General features: G+C 50.4%; 1 protein-coding gene across 2 annotated transcripts in view; it reads left to right on the plus strand.

Moving 5' to 3' along the window:
- The window catches only part of DLG5 (discs large MAGUK scaffold protein 5), a 120,359-nt gene that overhangs the window by 49,083 nt on the left and 54,869 nt on the right, over positions 1 to 16,407 (plus strand). For both annotated transcript variants that reach the window (XM_040242325.1, XM_040242326.1), the window contains exons 3-5: positions 11,292 to 11,454; positions 12,750 to 12,893; positions 13,460 to 13,643. In XM_040242325.1, the coding sequence (XP_040098259.1) occupies positions 11,292 to 11,454; positions 12,750 to 12,893; positions 13,460 to 13,643 (491 nt within the window). The remainder of the gene's footprint in view (positions 1 to 11,291; positions 11,455 to 12,749; positions 12,894 to 13,459; positions 13,644 to 16,407) is intronic.

Below are 16,407 nucleotides of genomic sequence, written 5' to 3' on the forward strand. Positions count from 1 at the left end.
GACTTCTCAGAGAGCCTGTTGTCCCCTGCCCTCAGCCCCCGGCCTCGTAGCACCTAGTGCCTGCTGTCCAGGAGACCAACCCCTTTGGGAACTGTCCTTTGTGAGCAGGAACAGCCCACAGGGAGTGAGTATTGCCTTGAGGTCAGGAGTCGCCAGTTCATGCTGAATCGGGTGTGTGTCTCTGCACGTGGGTTCCAGAAGCCATAGAGGGAGGCTGTCCCTGCTGTCATTGGAGATGTCTCAGGGGAGGAAAGTTGTCAGTCTTCCAGTCTTCCCGCATCTCCGTGGCCTGTCCCGTGTCCCACCTGCGCTGCGTGTAACACCCTAGTGTGGCTCTGTGTCCTGGTCTGACCTTGACACCTTTGGTGGTGAGTGCTGGAGGTTTTGAATCAGAAGGGCTCACAGATGTGATCTGATCCAATTCTTTCCTTTTCCTGCAATAGACAGATGGGGAAATGGACACTCGGAGAGGGAACATCTCATGTCTGAGATTCTGGGACTAGCCAGGGAAAGGCCTCTTGTGAGTTAATCTGACTGATCCAGAGGACCTCCAGGGTGCCAGAAGTGGGCTTACGATATAGTGGTGAGTAGGCAGATGTAGTCCTTGTGCTCATGGATCTTAGGGTCTACTGGGGCGATAGTCAGGTGAGTAGACACAGTAAGTAAGGTCAGAGTGATTAGAGGGGTACCAGAGGGAAGATTGTATCCATTTTCTAGGGCCGTCCTAGCAAAGCACCATAAACTGAGTGGCTTACACTAGAGAACTTTATTCTGTCCAAACCCTGGAGGCCAGAGTCTTGAGATCAAGGTGTTGGCAAGGCCATGTGCCCTTGAGGACACCAGGAACGGGTCTTTCCGGGCTGCTCTCCTTCCGGTGGCGTGCTGGTGATCTCAGATCATCCATGGGCGAGGGCACCAGGAATGGGTCTTTTCCGGGCCACTCTCCTTCCGGTGGCATGCTGGTGACCTCAGATCATCCTTGGGTGAGGGCACCAGGAGCGGGTCTTCTCCGGGCCGCTCTCCTTCCGGTGGCGTGCTGGTGACCTCGGATCATCCTTGGGTGAGGACACCAGGAGCCGGTCTTTCCGGGCCGCTCTCCTTCCGGTGGCGTGGGTGATCGTGGATCATCCTTGGGCGAAGGCACCAGGAGCGGGTCTTCTCCGGGCCGCTCTCCTTCCGGTGGCGTGCTGGTGACCTCAGGTCATCCTTGGCTTGTAGGTGTGTCACTCTAGCCTCTGCATCCATCTTCACATGGTGTTTTCTCTCTGTATGTGTCTCCAAATTTTCTTGTAAAAACAGGACACCGTTCACATTAGTTTTGGGACCTGCCCTACTCTAGTATGATCTTAACTTGATCATCTGTAAGGACCATATTCCCTAATAAGACCACATTCACATTTACTGGGAATGAGGACTTTAGCATCCATCTATGGGGCAAAGTTCAGCCCCTTAGAGGTCCCTGCATCCTCCTTAGGGTTCAGGGAGGACTCTGCTGAGACCATAGTTCACTTTGCCTTGCCCGCTTTGGGTCGGTGAGATACAGGGATTGAGTGGTGGAGTTGTGGGGATTTTGAACATGGGACTGGCTTTCAGGAAGTGCATGGTGGGGCAGTCAGGTTGAATGCAGTGCTAAGATGGGTTTTTGTAAAACTGAGCTGGTTGAGCTCTGAGCACCTCTCTTGCTCCACCCTTTCCCTTGGGAACAAGGTACAGTGGCCTCTGACCAACCCATTCACATTAAAATGTGGCCTTTCCTAGGAGCATTTGCATTTTAAAAGGAGATTCTAGAGAGAGTGAGTGCTTAAACCACAGCAGTTATTGTTAATGGTGGAATTTCAGGCGTGAGTAGGAAGTTATTTTTTGTGCGGCCGGACCTTTGTGTACTTTGGAAGAAGCATCATGTCAGTGACCCACCAGTTGGCCCTTGATGGAGGGGTCACCAGTGTCCCTGGATACGTGTTGGCAGGCTGGCAGAGAGCAGTGTTGTGTTGCAGTTCACTGTCTGTGCCCAGATCTTGGATGCTCAAGATCTGCGTGCATCCCTTCAGGTCAAAACCTCTCCAGTTCCCCAGTAGCCAAGCTCTCCTCCTCTTGCTTTTCTGCATAGAGTCAGCATTGACCTTGGGGTGAGTAGCCCCTTTCTCTGCAAGCTGACCTCAGTGTCCCCATGGCTGTGTTGGCTAGAAGGCTTTTGGCTGCAGCAGTATGGAATACTTATTCACAGTAGATGAGAGAAATGTGTGATCTCGCGTGGTAAGGGTGCTGAGGGTGGGCTAAGTACATCAGGTGTGACTTGGAGGGCCTCTGTGTGGTGTCTTCCCTTACGCTGATGGCAGGGGCAGCCGTCCCATCTGGATCTGACAGCGTCCAGGGCTACCATGCTCGCGGTGGGAACCGCTGGCCACGTGTGGCTATTTAAGTTCCAGTGAATTAACGTGAAATGAAATTTAAATCTCTAGTTTCAGTAGTCACACTAGCCACATTGCAAGTGTTCTATAGCACCTGTGGCTAGTGGCTACTGTGGTAGATAGAGCAGATAAAAGAACGTCTCTATCATCACTAGTGGCCCAGAGGATGAAGGAGGTCATCTCCTCTTGTGTCTCCTGATGGGCAAAGAAGACTTTCCCAGAAAGTCTTCAGCACAGTCCCCAGTCCCTGTCTCTTGTCTGTGCCCAAACCACCACTCATGCAGTGTGGTCCTTGGACCAGCAGCACCCAGATAGATGATAGAAATGCAGGTTCTTGGGCTTCAAAAGCTCTGAGGACGGGTCTCAGCATCCACTCTTAACAGCCCTCTTGTTTGGAGATGAGCTGACCTAACCTGGTCCCGGGCAAGGGCACTGGAGTGTCTGTGGCCAGCTTGGACCAGTCCCTTGGAATGGAAGGAATGGAGGGTCAGCCATGGCCCACTGCAGCACCTTCAGGAGGAATTCCTCCTGGCTCAGCCGCACCTAACGATGGGCAGAGCACCTCCTTTCCTGGCCGTCTTGGGCGCACCATGGCCCTGCCTGAGGGGCGGGTGAGTCAGGTGGAGACTGGCTGCTTTTGCTTGTTCCGGTCTTTCTCCGTGAACCTAAGGAAAGGCAAGGTCTTACAATAAAAATACCGTTTTCACTTTCCCACTTATATCTCCCTAACCAAGAATGTTGGGAAAAGAGCAAGTTATACACAGCTGAGAGAAAATTGGTAGGTAGAATCTTGGGTATAGCATTTTCTCTGTAACAGCTGGTACCTGGCTGTCCCTCACCTCTTCCCAGCTTCCATTAGGTCCTCAGGTAGTCTGTCCATTTTAGCTTTCCAGCCTGACCCTGTTAACAACATACCAACAGACTTAAATGTTGCCATATCTTTCTAGGCAGTTTTCATCAGCTGAGCACATGTGGCTTCTTTGAGGCTTTCCCCCACCCCATGTGGCCTGTTATTTAAGTAGCTGGACTGTTATTTAAGTAGGCCCCATGGATCTGCCCAGGGGAGGCACACTCTTTTCAGATAGTCCATAATTTTTCCTCCCCATTCATCCTGACCTCATTTCTCAGGTGCCTTCCCCCCCCGCCCCTCATCTTGGGTAACTAGAGAAGTTTTAAGAAGAAGAGAGGTTTTGGGGCAACATTTATAAAATGAGCCTTAAGTTTCATACAAATTAAAGTAACGGGAGCTTTCTTATTGAAGACAGAGATGTCCTGGTTTATTGGCAGGAAAAAGAGCTGGAGGGTTTCCTTACTATCCCAGCAAAGATTCCTTGAAAGTGCAGCTTCCGGTTGAAAGGATAGTGGGGTGAATGAGCATCGAGGCAGGGTTGTACCTTGACCCCGTGCCCTCTGACCCTTCCTTCTCTGGTCCTCTTGGACCCGGGGCCTGTTTTTTTTTTCTCAGTTTATCAGATGGACAGGCTTCCCTAGTGGCTCAGATGGTAAAGAATCTGTCTGAATGTGGGGGACCTGGTTTTGATCCCTGGGTTGGGAAAATTCCCTGGAGAAGGAAGTGGCAACCGACTCCAGTATTCTTGCCGGAACAATCCCACGGACAGAGAAGCCTGGTGGCTGGAGTCCATAGCGTCACACAGAGTCAGACACGATTGAGTGACTTGACTTCACTTGCGATGAAGTGATGGGAGCACCTTGTCCACGTGGAGCCTGTGCTCCACACTCACGGGGATCACAGAGGACATGGCTCCAGGTTTTACAGGCTAGCCAGCTGTCTTAGTCTGCCTGGGCTGCCGCAGACCCTAGACTGGGCAGTTCAGGAACAGCACACATGCATTTCTCACCATCCTGGGAATACGGTCAGTGTCCTGGGTTGGGGAGGCACTTCCTGGTTCACAGATGGTGCCTTCCCCTTGTAACCTCACATGGCAGGAAGGGGAAGAGCTTTCTAGGGTCTCCTTAATAAGGCCACTAATCCCATTCATGTGGGCTCCACCCTCATGACCTGATCACCTCCCAAAGGCCCCACCTCCTAATACCACACCTGGGGAGGTAAGGACTTCAACATGGGAACTTGGTGGGGCACACCACCATGTGGGCCTTAGCCCTAAAGAGGGAAGTGGCTGACCGAGCAAGGAGACCACGGGGAAGGGGCAGCTGTGACTAATGAGGGGTGTCAGGAAGCTCTCGGGAGGAGGTGGCCCTGGAGTGCGGTCTTGCAGGAATGGCGTTCTGGATGCAGGAGCAGCCTGGAAGCAGCAGGCCCTTGCTGTCTGCCTTGATTTGGGTTTCTGCAGACTGACCCCGAGTCAAGGATTCGAGAGCAAGTAGCTGATCTGGGAGATCTGGGAGCTGGGCGAGGCGGCTGCTGCCGCCCTGGAATCGCACCTCCTTCCTCTCCAAGTCCACGGGGAGCCCAGCTGCAGTCCTCTGCTGACCAAGCAGGGCATCCCCTGGACGTCAGTGGGTGATGCTTTTCAATGTAGTGGATCCTGGAAGGCCAAAAGGTCAAGGGATTGGAAAACCACTCTGGGCAGCCAGTGCAACTTCGGTTCACACCAGAGGTTCTCACACTTTATGGGGAATCAGATTTACCTGGAGGTGGCTGTTGGCTTCCCCACCAGGGTTCTTGACTTGGTAGGTCTGGGTGGGGCCAGAAATGAGTGTAACAAGCTCTGTGAAGCTGAGCTGCTTTTGTGTGTGGAATTGTGTCTTCCCCGGTGGCGCTGGCTCTTCTGGGCTGGAGATGAGGATGGCTTGGTTTTGCTTGCTGAGGCTGGTGGTGACCATGTTCTCTTGCTTTGCTTTGCTCCTGATGGTCAGGGTCTGAAGGAGGCTGAGCAGTTCACCTGGACATCCCCATTCCACCCGACCACCTTTGGCCAGTGCCTATATTCTCCTTGGCTTCTGGTACCACAGGTCACCAAGGCTCAGAAGCAGAGCTGTGACCTGTCTAGCTGTAAATAAGACTTGAGGGATGGCCTTCAGGGTCAGCTGTGGTGTGACATAGGAGTTTATAACCAAGAAGACTATCAGCTGCCAGGCTCTCACTGAGCCTCAGTGGTCCACAGAGGAGGCAACATGAGTCAGGGTAACCAGGAGGAGGGGCCTGGACTCATGATGGCCAACAGGCTGTGCTTCCCTCACCTGTGCCCCCTCTCACAGCAAGGCCCAGAAGAGTGATGACTTTCTCTAAACTCCAGGGCCCATGCCAGCTTTCCTGGCATCTTTTAGCACTCTTTTTGGGGCCATTTTAGTCCAGTCCAAATTGCTTAACCCCAGAATCTTACCCTCGACATAAAAAGGAAAAAGAAAATCTGCCTTAAATTTTTATTTTTTAATATTTATTTATTTATTTTAGCCGTGCTGCTCAGTTTGCAGGCTCAGTTTCCCTCAGTTCAGTTGCTCAGTCATGTCCGACTCTTTGCGACCCCATGGACTGCAGCACACCAGGCCTCCCATCACCAACTTTCGGAGTTTACCCAAACTCATGTCCATTGAGTCGGTGATGCCATCCAACCATCTCATCCTCTGTCGTCCCCTTCTCCTCCCGCCTTCAGTCTTTCTCAGCATCAGGGTCTTTTCCAGTGAGTCAGCTCTTCGCATGAGGTGGCCAAAGTATTGGAGTTTCAGCTTCAGCATCAGTCCTTCCAGTGAACACCCAGGACTGATCTCCTTTAGGATGGACTGGTTGGATCTCCTCACAGTCCAAGGGACTCTCAAGAGTCTTCTCCAACACCAGTTCAAAAGCATCAGTTTTTTGGTGCTCAGCTTTCTTTAGTCCAACTCTCACATCCGTACGTGACCACTGGAAAAACCATAGCCTTGACTCAGTTTCCCTATTGCGATTGAACCCTGGCCTCAGCAGTGAAAGCGCCAAATGTTGACCAGCAGAGAGGTCCCTTGCTTTCTTTTCAAGTGGGTTCCAGATTTGGGAAGAGGAAGGAGTGAATTGGTGGGGGAGAGTGGACAGTTTTGCATTTGAATCCAAAAGAACAACTGCACAAAGAGTTTGAGGCTTCTGTGGACAACTCATTTGACATTAGTTTTAATTTTGCTTCTTTAAACTGTTTCCTAAAAGCACAGTGACTGATGGGGGTGGGGGTGACAAGCCACACCTCTCCTGGAATGGTTGCTTCAGTTTTAGGGCACCATGAGTTTTTGTTTTTTTTTAATATCAAAACTTTTTTTTTTTTTTTTAAAGTCATGTTCATTGAGGTATGTACAGTAAAATTTATCCTTTTTAGTGTATAGTTTGAGTTTTGATGAACACATTAGTCACTTAACCAGTGCCGCAATTAAGACACAGAGCGATCGCCCTACCCTGAAGAATTCCCTTCTGTGACTTTGTGGTCAGCCTTTCTTGCCTCCACTCCCTCTAGCCCCTGTCAGCCACTGATCTCTCTCCTGCCTCGGTAGTTTTGCCTTTTTCCAGATGTCATGTAAATGGAATTATACAGTGTGTGGCCTTTTGAGTCTGGCTTCTTCCACTCAGCTTAGTGCGTTCGAGGTTCCCCATTCCCTCTGCCCTTGTGTGTACCAGCAGTTTGTGTGATAGTCAGAGCCTTTTTATTGCTGAGATGTATTCCATTATATGAGTATAATAACACTGTCATTTATCCATTCAACAGCTGCTGTAAACAGTTATGTGCTAGCTTTTGTGTGAACATAAATTTTCATTTCTTTTGTGTAAATATCTAGGAGGGGGATTACTGGGTGGTATGGTAAGTGCATGTTTAACTTTATAAAAGACTGTCAAAGTGTTTTCTTTGACAGAAGTGGCTGTATGATTTCATATCCCCACCAGCAGTGTTTGAAAATCCTAGTTTCTCTGCATCCTTTTCAGCGTTTCGTGGTGTCACTTTTTAAAAAATTTAGCCATTCTGGTAATGATAAAGGGACTTGGCAGTTGTCTTCAAATGCTTGCATGTTTGTGGTATAGAAGAGAAATTACAGTTGTACCTTGTGGCCTTAGGGGTAGATCTAGGGTCGGTGGGAGAAATAAAGATCTTGACTTGGTTCACAGAGTAATTGTCTGGGGAGAGATTAGATGGGCCTTGCTGTGAAGTAGGGAGCTCCCTCACTGTGCTAGAACTCAAACAGTCCTCTAGGTACTTAGAGGATTCCAGCAACCATTTTCTTGAAAGGACTGCATCATCCTCAAAATGTTTTTCAGCCCCGAGATGCAAGTAGAAGGGGAAAACTTTATTTTTAATTGGATGGGTATGGAAAAGGTTTTCGGCAACACTTGCTGTTTATTTTGGGACTTCCTGGCTTAGCCCATCTTGGGATTTTTCTTGAGGTCCCCTGTGGTCCTCCTCTGCCCTCTTGCCTCCTTATTGTGAAAGGACCGGAGCATCCAGGCAGCAGTTTCCCTATGTCAGCCTGCCATCTCATGGATTCACAGGCCTGGGTGACCTTTCTTTCTGTGTGTTTCACGTATGCTCAAGCCTTCAGGGCAGGGGAAGGGAACCAGGAGGCCAGTCCTGCTGGGAGACTGCAGCACAGCAAGTGAGGCCCTGGGTCTGGAGACGGAGCCGGGTCTGTGTGTGTGTCTGCACGTTTCCTAGCTGTGCAGTGTCTCACGCGGTGATCACAGCATGTACTTGGGAGGGTAGCCTGGGGTTAATGAGGTGAGGACCCAGGTGCATTTAGCATGGAACCCAGTACCTAGGCAGCCCTCAGCAAATGACAGCACTCGTGTCACTGTCTCCATGATCAGCTGCCCCTGGGTCCTTTCCAGCTGCAGGGCCAGTGGCCTCATCCTGCTGGAGACAGACAGGAGGTGGCGGCTGTGTGTGGTGACAGGTCTGCCCCCTACTTCTGTTGTGCTGCAGCTTCTCTCTCTAGCCTCCGCAAAAGCTAAGGACTGCATCTTTCTGTTGGTTCATTTTTAAAATGGGGTGAGAATTCTTTATCTCTCCGGAGGCAGGTTTTTGGGGCTGGTGGTGCTTTTCAGTTTTGAAATTGAGATATGATGTTTCTCTGATTTTTTTTTTTGAACTTGACCATAGGTCAGGTTATTCTCAAAGCATGGTCTGGTGTCCCTGAGGTCCTTGCAGGGAGCCAGTGCGGTCAGAACTGTTATTATGATGCTACTAAGGTGTCTCTTGCCTTTTGCATGCTCGTCCTCACACAAACTCCACTGTGGAGTGGAGTTTTCTAAAGGTTCCATCCGCGATGCTGCACACGTGTGAGACTGTAGCTGACTCTGTTAAGCCAGACATCAAACAGCGTCACAGAGACGCAGAGCAGTGCCATTCTTCTCGCTGTGTTTTGTGTTTGGTGATGGAGAGGGTAGTTAATTTTTTTACAAAAGACATCTTATGTGAATATGTAACAAGTCTGGTTATTTTAAAGTTAGTAAATATTTAAAAATACTTTTGAAATTTCTAATCTGGTAGATGTTATTAGGCATAACCGTATAAATAAAAGTTCTTTGGAGTCCTCAGTCATTTTTAAGTATAAAGAAGGTCCTAGGATCAAAACATTTAAGAACTTTTAGGTTGAGGCCCTGGGCACTGGGGTCAGGCAAAGGGCACTCTATATGCCATGCTGTCATTTACTGGCTTGGTGACCTGGACCCATCATTTAAGCTTGATAAGGTTTTGTCTCCTGTTCTGTAAAACGGGAATAACAGCAGTATCTTCCTTAAGGGGGTGGGATGGGATAATGTATGAAAAGTGTCTTAGAAACTGCCAGGCATACATGAGTACTTTGTGGGGCTGCAAGGCTCGGACTGCAGCGAAGAGCATGTGCTCTGAAGACAGATGGCTGGGCTCTCATCCGGGGCGTCACTTGCTGTTTGTGTCAATTCCTTGACCTTGCTTGGCCTGCCTTCCCACCTGTAAAATGGAGATGATAATATTCTTATCACCTCCAAGGTTGTAGGTTAGATTAAATGAATGCCCGGGACATCTGTGTTGGTTGCTGTTGTGTGGGTTGGTTGTGACGGTTTACATTGAAATCCTTCTTTGCCGAGCCAAGTCTGAGTCTGTTTAGTCTATTCATCCCCTGTTTTGGGTCCGTCAGTCTTACACAGATCGCGCCCCCCTGGGTTGGTTAGAGGCTGAGTGAGCTGTGGGCTTCTCTGGAAGGAGTATCAGGCACATATCCAGAGGCAGCCCCATGTGTCAGAGAGCCAGGTAAGTTAGTGCAAATCAGAAAACAGTCATAGGACTAGAATTTGTAGAAGTGCCTTCATTTGCAGAGAGGAAGACGTCAAGTCACACAGCTGCACAGAGCTGTAACCAGCCTGTCTTCCAGAAGCCCTGGGGGCAAGGATGAGGATCCAGGGTCTTTGGAGAAGGGTGAGGGAAGGCTCCTCCCACTGCAGAGTAGAACCCGTGCAGGGAGCACGCAGCTCATTGGTGGTGGTCCTGGACCCCACCTTAGAGACATTCTGGCCCCAGAGTTCTGGTCTGAGCACAGAAATCCTGGTGTTATGGTGGTGCTGGCTTTAAAATAACATGCCTTTCGAGGGGTAGTAGATTCGGTGGTTGGGGTGCTGACACTGGGTAATGGTGAAGTCTCCTGCCTCGGATCGTGGCCTGCCTTGTTGCCCACAGTGTCAAGCTTTCCATCCTTCCTGGCACTCCCAGAAGATGCAAGGTCACACCTGAGTCCCCGTTTTGGGGGACACTTGGTTTACATGAACAGATCCGCCAACAAGGGTGAGCTGGGGGGCAGTGGTCAGGAGACACTGAGTCAGAGGACATGTGTCTTGCCCTTTGCATATTATAGGGCTCCTGGGAACCCAGATACTGTGTTCCTGGGGTGAGTCAGCTTCTGGATCCCATCCATGAGCTGGGGTGACTGCTGTGGGTTTTGCTTACCCCACTGAGGATCCATGAGAGATAGAGATACTTAAATATACAAGTATATACGTAAATATACAAGTATATATATATAAATATATAATATATAAATATACAAGTATATACTTAAATATACAAGTATATACGTAAATATACAAGTATATATATATAAATATATAATATATAAATATACAAGTATATATGTAAATATACAAGTATACCAGTACCATGGATTTGTCTCTTTTTCTGGGACATTTGAGTGAGGTGCATTCTTCCTAGAAACAGATTGGGGTCTCACCAGAGGTGTTGGTGGTGGCCACTTGTCCTAAGTAATGGCATTCAGCGTGGGGTTTCCTTCTCAGAACATGTCTAGTCCTGGGGATACATGATGAGGCCCTGCTGTGGGCTGGGCCGCCAGAGGCCCTGGGACTTCCCTGCACCCTTTGGCCATGGGCAGCTGTCCCTGCACCTCCTCCAAGCTGCATATCTGGGCTGGTGGAGCAGGTCCTCAAGCAGTCGGGCAGCTTGGAAGAGAGAGCCATGCAGACTGTCCAGCCCTGATCAGGGAAGAACAGAACACGGCCCATGGGCCCAGCTTAGGAACGGGCTGCCTCTGTTCTCTGCCAGCCTCTCTGGACTGCAACCATGCCTTCCTCTTCAGGCTGTGTCTTCCACTCTCTTCAGGGCTTAGGCCGACCTCTTTGCCCAGAGGAAGGTGACAGCTGGTGGTAGCAGAGCAGGCAAAGATGCAAAGATGAGGCTGGGCCATCCTGGAGGTGCCAAAGCCAGGCTGGGGAGAGAGAGGGGGACTCCAGAGTCCTTAGCCAGGGCCCCGGGGGTGGATGCTGGAGCCAGTCTGCCTGGGCTCTGGTCCCTGCCTTGCCTCTTGCTCTCTGACTTGGGGGTGTCATCTGGGAAAGAGGGTTGTAACCGGACCCACCTGGGAAGGTGGATGTGAGGAGTTAAAGGCCAGCTGAGAGCCCAGAATGGCACCTGGCTGCTGGTGGGGGCTGGTCAAAAGCAAGTTCACTTTGTCACCTTCCTCCTGCAGGCACCACCGGGAAGGCGCCATCCCCACCACCTGTGCTCAGCGACCGGCAGGTGAATGAGAAGGTGGAGAACCTCTCCATTCAGTTGCGGCTGATGACCCGGGAAAGGAACGAGCTGCGGAAGCGCCTGGCCTTTGCCACCCACGGGACCACCTTTGACAAGAGGTGGGGACCATGCACCTCCCCTGCTGGACAAGGGCACCGCCTTGATGCCGTGGCATCCCCTGCCCCAGTCGCCCCGTCGCTGAGCCTTTGACTGACCTGTGTGTCCACACGCATCCATGTTTCTCTGTGCAGGGGTGCTGCTGTCTGCTGGGAACCCTAGCCTGCTTCATTGTTGAGTAGATCTTTATGTGGTTTGTCGACCTGTTAGTTGTTTTCCGCCACATACATACTTTAAAAAGGGTTGGTCCCACCTGACTTTTTGTTATTTTGAAGAACATCTTTGACTGCTTCTTTCGTTGGGATTAAGAGGTAGATAGCAAGGAAGGGTTGGGGAGATTCTGGCAGGGTTCTGAGGGAGGCGGGAGCAGGCTCGGTCTAATCTGTTTCCTTTGAAAGCATCAGGGGTATGTGCCTCACCCCAAGGAAGGTTTTCCTGGGTGGCTTTTATGAAGACGTGTCTCTTGGTCAGACAGCTTGAGGGCTGGGCGTGAGTGTGTCCTGTCCTTAGCCACTTTCGTGTCACCAAGGCATAGGAGTGGCTACGTAGAGACTAGCCCTTCTATATGAGGCTGCTGATGCCCCCTAGAGCAGGGGGTACCAGATTGGAGCTCACACCAGGACCACCCACAAGGGCTTGTTAAAGCACAGATTGCTGGCCATTCCTTCCTCCCTCCTGAGTGTCTGATTTCGGAGGTCTGGGGCTGGCCTGAGAATTTGCACTTCTGACAAATTCCCAAATGATTACAATGCTGCAGGTCTGGGAACCTCACTTTGAGAACTCCTGCTCCTGGCTATTTTTCTCAATCTTGGCTGCACATTGGAATCCCTTGAGGGGGTTTAAAAAAAAAAAAATCCCCATGTTTGAGTCCTGCCCTCAGGGATGCTGATGTCATTGGTCTGGGCCTTGGTCTTTGATTATGCAACCAAGATTGAGAATCCCTGCTCTTAGGAGAGGAGGAGCTTCATCACAGGGACTTGGTAGACTAGTGTGCAGGCTGGTCGCGTGGCCTCCTGGAGGCTCCCAGAGATCCAGAGCACCTCCCAGCTCTCCAGGCCCACCCAGGGAGATAAGCAATAGGGGCCCTCCATCCTGGGGGTTCTGATTCTGTCTGTCTGGGTATGGCCAGGACTTCTGGGCTCAGCAGGGCACCAGGTAGATGTGGTGGTGTGGAGGTGTCCGGTGTTTGGGAACCGCTAGGCTGGAGTGACCTAGGACATGGCTCTTCAGGGAGAGATGTCCTTGTCATGGTGATCCTGAGCCCCGTGTTCACTGGGCTCTTTGCTCTCTGGGCCAGGCCCTACCACAGGCTGAATCCAGACTACGAGAGGCTGAAGATCCAGTGCGTGCGGGCCATGTCGGACCTGCAGAGCTTGCAGAGCCAGCACACCAATGCCCTGAAGAGGTGTGAGGAGGTGGCCAAGGAGACTGACTTCTACCAGTGAGTTCCTGGGGCTCCCAGCTTCTGCCTCTTTCTTGCCAGTCTTTATTTCTGGACCCAGAGCCTGGGCTTCTGGTTCTGTCTTTGCTGTCTAGCAAGCAGTGGGCCTTCACCTAGTAGGTTTGTGGTTTTGGACCTCAGTTTTCATACCGCATCCACGGTCAGCTTCCGAAGCATGGTCGGTAGGAAAGTGGTTGAATGCGTGAGCCAGGCAGATTGCTGGGCTTCTGGTCCACAAAGGCCAGTGGGCATCGTCCCCTTTGTTCCCCTGGGGCCCCTCCGAGGGCATCTGCCTGCCCACCTGCTGACATTGGCCCAGCCCTCAGTATTGAAGGTGCTGGGTCCCTACCAGCTAGGGGCTTATCTGCTTTCCTTGGCCTTCACACATATACCATTTTAGTGTTAGGTTGCTAAAAAATGGTTTGGGTCTTACTGGCATGTGGCTGACACCAGGGTTTGAGTGGCCTATCTGTTGTATTGGGGGTGTTGGGACCTGGTGGAGGAGGAGGTGGTACCTTGGTGGGAGTTGGAGGCTGGCTGGGCTCACTGTGTTGGGGGCATTTCAGCACACTCCACAGCCGGCTCCTGAGCGACCAGACCCAGCTGAAGGATGACGTGGATATGCTGAGGCGGGAGAATGGACAGCTGCTACGGGAACGCAACCTGCTCCAGCAGTCGTGGGAGGACATGAAGCGGCTCCACGAGGAGGACCAGAAGGAAATTGGCGACCTCCGGGCCCAGCAGCAGCAGGTACAACCAGGCTGGGCAGCGGGAGCAGACCAAGGTCAGGCATCCACCCACTCACAGTCCGATTACCAGCCCCCCTCCACCTACTCATCTACCCAGCTACCCACCTACTATCTCACCCACCCACCCACTCACCATCCATCCATCCACCTACCTACCCACCCACCTATCACCCGCCATCTGTCTCTGTGTCTGTCCACTTACCACCTGCTTATCCACCACCCATGCATCTGTGTGATTACTTGGCAAGTATTTCTGGTGTCTGCTTTTTGTGAGGAATTGGGCTATCTGTGAGCAAACACTGAACCCTTGTGGTCCTGGACTCTGCAGTGTGATGGAGGATACAAATGTTAATCAAATAATCACACACACTCTGTATCATTATGAGTGTTGCCAGGGCTAACAAGGAGTTGCTCTGTGGTATGTGTGTTGGGTAACAGGAATTTGACTTAGTCTGAGAGCTTGAGGGTCTATAGCTTCTTTGTATGGATTTTGTGTGAAATTATAGATGGAGAGAAGCTTGGAAGCATTAAATCTCTTTGCAAGTATGAGATGGCACCGTTTCCGTCATGATTTAGGGGTGGGAGTGTGTCCTGTTTCTCTTGCTGCTCTCTGCATTAGGAGTCAGTTTCTTCCCTTTGCTCAGCTCTTGTTTCACATTGACAGAGGTGTGAGGAGCAGGCCACTCAGAACACCACTTGCTATGGATGGTGTGGCCAGTGCCCCTTCTCTTGTAGTTTATGGTCTGAAACTGCCTGGGCTGCAGGGCCATCGCAAGGACTGATACGCTCTGTGTCCGTAGATGGTTGGACCTTTTGGGTTGGAAGAAAGTCCCAGGAGGAGGCAGAGTGTCCTCCTAGCACTGTGGCAGAGGTCTGATTTAAGCAGAGCTCCTTCCCCATCAGAAGCATTTATGGTTCCCCAGTTAAAGGAGGACTGTTACGGTTTGATTGACACAAACCTGGTATATAACTATCTGAACTCAACATGTTAGCACTAGGTTTCTTCCATTTGCAAATAAAATTTTTAAATTGTGAAACTGCTGCGGGCTTACAGAATAGCTGCGAGTACAGTATAAAGAATTTTTCTCTTTTTTCTTAAGTTGCCAGCCTGATGTCCCATCACCCCATAGCACATAAATGTGTACTTGTTGCCAGCAAGGATCTTCTCCTGTATCACAGTAACCCATCAGGCATTAATGTTGCTACGTACCACCATCCAACTGTCAGACCCTGGTCAAGTTCTGCCAATTGTTGTCTTAATGGTGTCTTTAACAGGAAAAGGAGCTTGTTTGGAACAAAGCGCTGTGTTTACTTGTTGTTTCTCTTTGATCCCTTCAACCTGGAACAGTTCCCCAGGCTGTAACCTGTGTGACCTTGATGCTTTGGAAGATTATAGGTTAGTTATTTTCTAGGTAGTCTCTCGGTCTGGATTTGTCTGGTCCTCATGGTTGGGGCTTCCCAGGTGGCTTGGACAGTAAAGCGTCTGCCCTCAATGTGAGAGATCCGGGTTCCATCCCTGGGTCGGGAAGATCCCCTGGAGAAGGAAATGGCACCCCACTCCAGTACTCTTGCCTGGAAAATCCCATGGACGGAGGAGTCTGGTAGGCTGCAGTCCATGGGGTTGCTAAGAGTCGGACGCGACTGAGCGACTTCACTTTCTTTCTTTCTTTCATGGTTGGATGAGTTTTTCATCTTAGGAAGGACTTTCACAGGCTGAAGCTGCCTTTTCTTGTTGCATCCTGTTGACTGGGACTTGGCTTGATATGACTTATTACTAAGGATGATTACTTTGATCATTTGACTAAGGTGGTGTCTCTAGGCTTCACCACTGTAGTGGTACTTGTTTTGCCTTTACACACACACACACACACACTCTCTCTCTCTCCCCACGGCTTCCTGTTCTACTCAGTGGGTTACCCCTATGGCCAGTGGAAACCACTTCAAGCTTGCTTCTCTATTTGTTTATTCATTCATTCAACTAAGACTGTGTCCAGTCTTAGTTGCAGTGCTCTGCTTTTCCCTTATTGTGGCTCACAGGCTTGGCTGCTTGTGACACGTGGGATCTTAGTTCCCTCACCCGGGACAAGTCCCCTGCATTGGAAGGCAGATTCTTAACCACTGGTCCACCACGGAAGTCCCTTCTCTGTCTTTTCTCCATATCCCCTCATTCTTTGAGCACGTTCTTGTTCTCTGGCACAAGATGTTTCAGGCTTGTTTATAATTATCTTGCTGTAGTCCTGGAAATCAGTCCTAGGAGTTCACATTCTTTTTAGTGGAGAATAGAAGCAAGGTCTGAATGCTGGGTGTACTTGGTGTATTCAGAGCTCCTGGGGTGTAATGGTTTCCAGGACCTTTCAGGGAACAGAGTGAGAATATCTGAGCACATCCCAACCACACACACATGCACTCATATCTATTGCCATGTGTGTGTCTCTCTCTTCCTAATATACCTGTATCTTCAACATGTAATATGTATATTGGAAACCATGAGTTCACACTCACATTTCTAGTTCCAGTGCAGAACCACAATATGAAGGGTTCATTCTTGTCTTCTTCCTTTCCATTTTCGTATCTCCCTTTTTCAGCAGTGAGAAATCTGGTTTTGATTCTTCCTAATCTATTTACTTAGTGGCTCTATGTGTACCTGCTTGCTTTTCCCTCTGCTGCCTCTCTCCCCAGACCATCCCCCTTGTCACCCTTTGTTGGGTCTCCAGGCGCCTCTGCAGGGCCTCTCCTTGTCTGTACAGGTCCTGACGGCCACTCCA

This window comes from Oryx dammah, unplaced genomic scaffold (genome assembly GCF_014754425.2).
Source record: "Oryx dammah isolate SB20612 unplaced genomic scaffold, SCBI_Odam_1.1 HiC_scaffold_6, whole genome shotgun sequence".
Classification (NCBI taxonomy): domain Eukaryota; kingdom Metazoa; phylum Chordata; class Mammalia; order Artiodactyla; family Bovidae; genus Oryx; species Oryx dammah.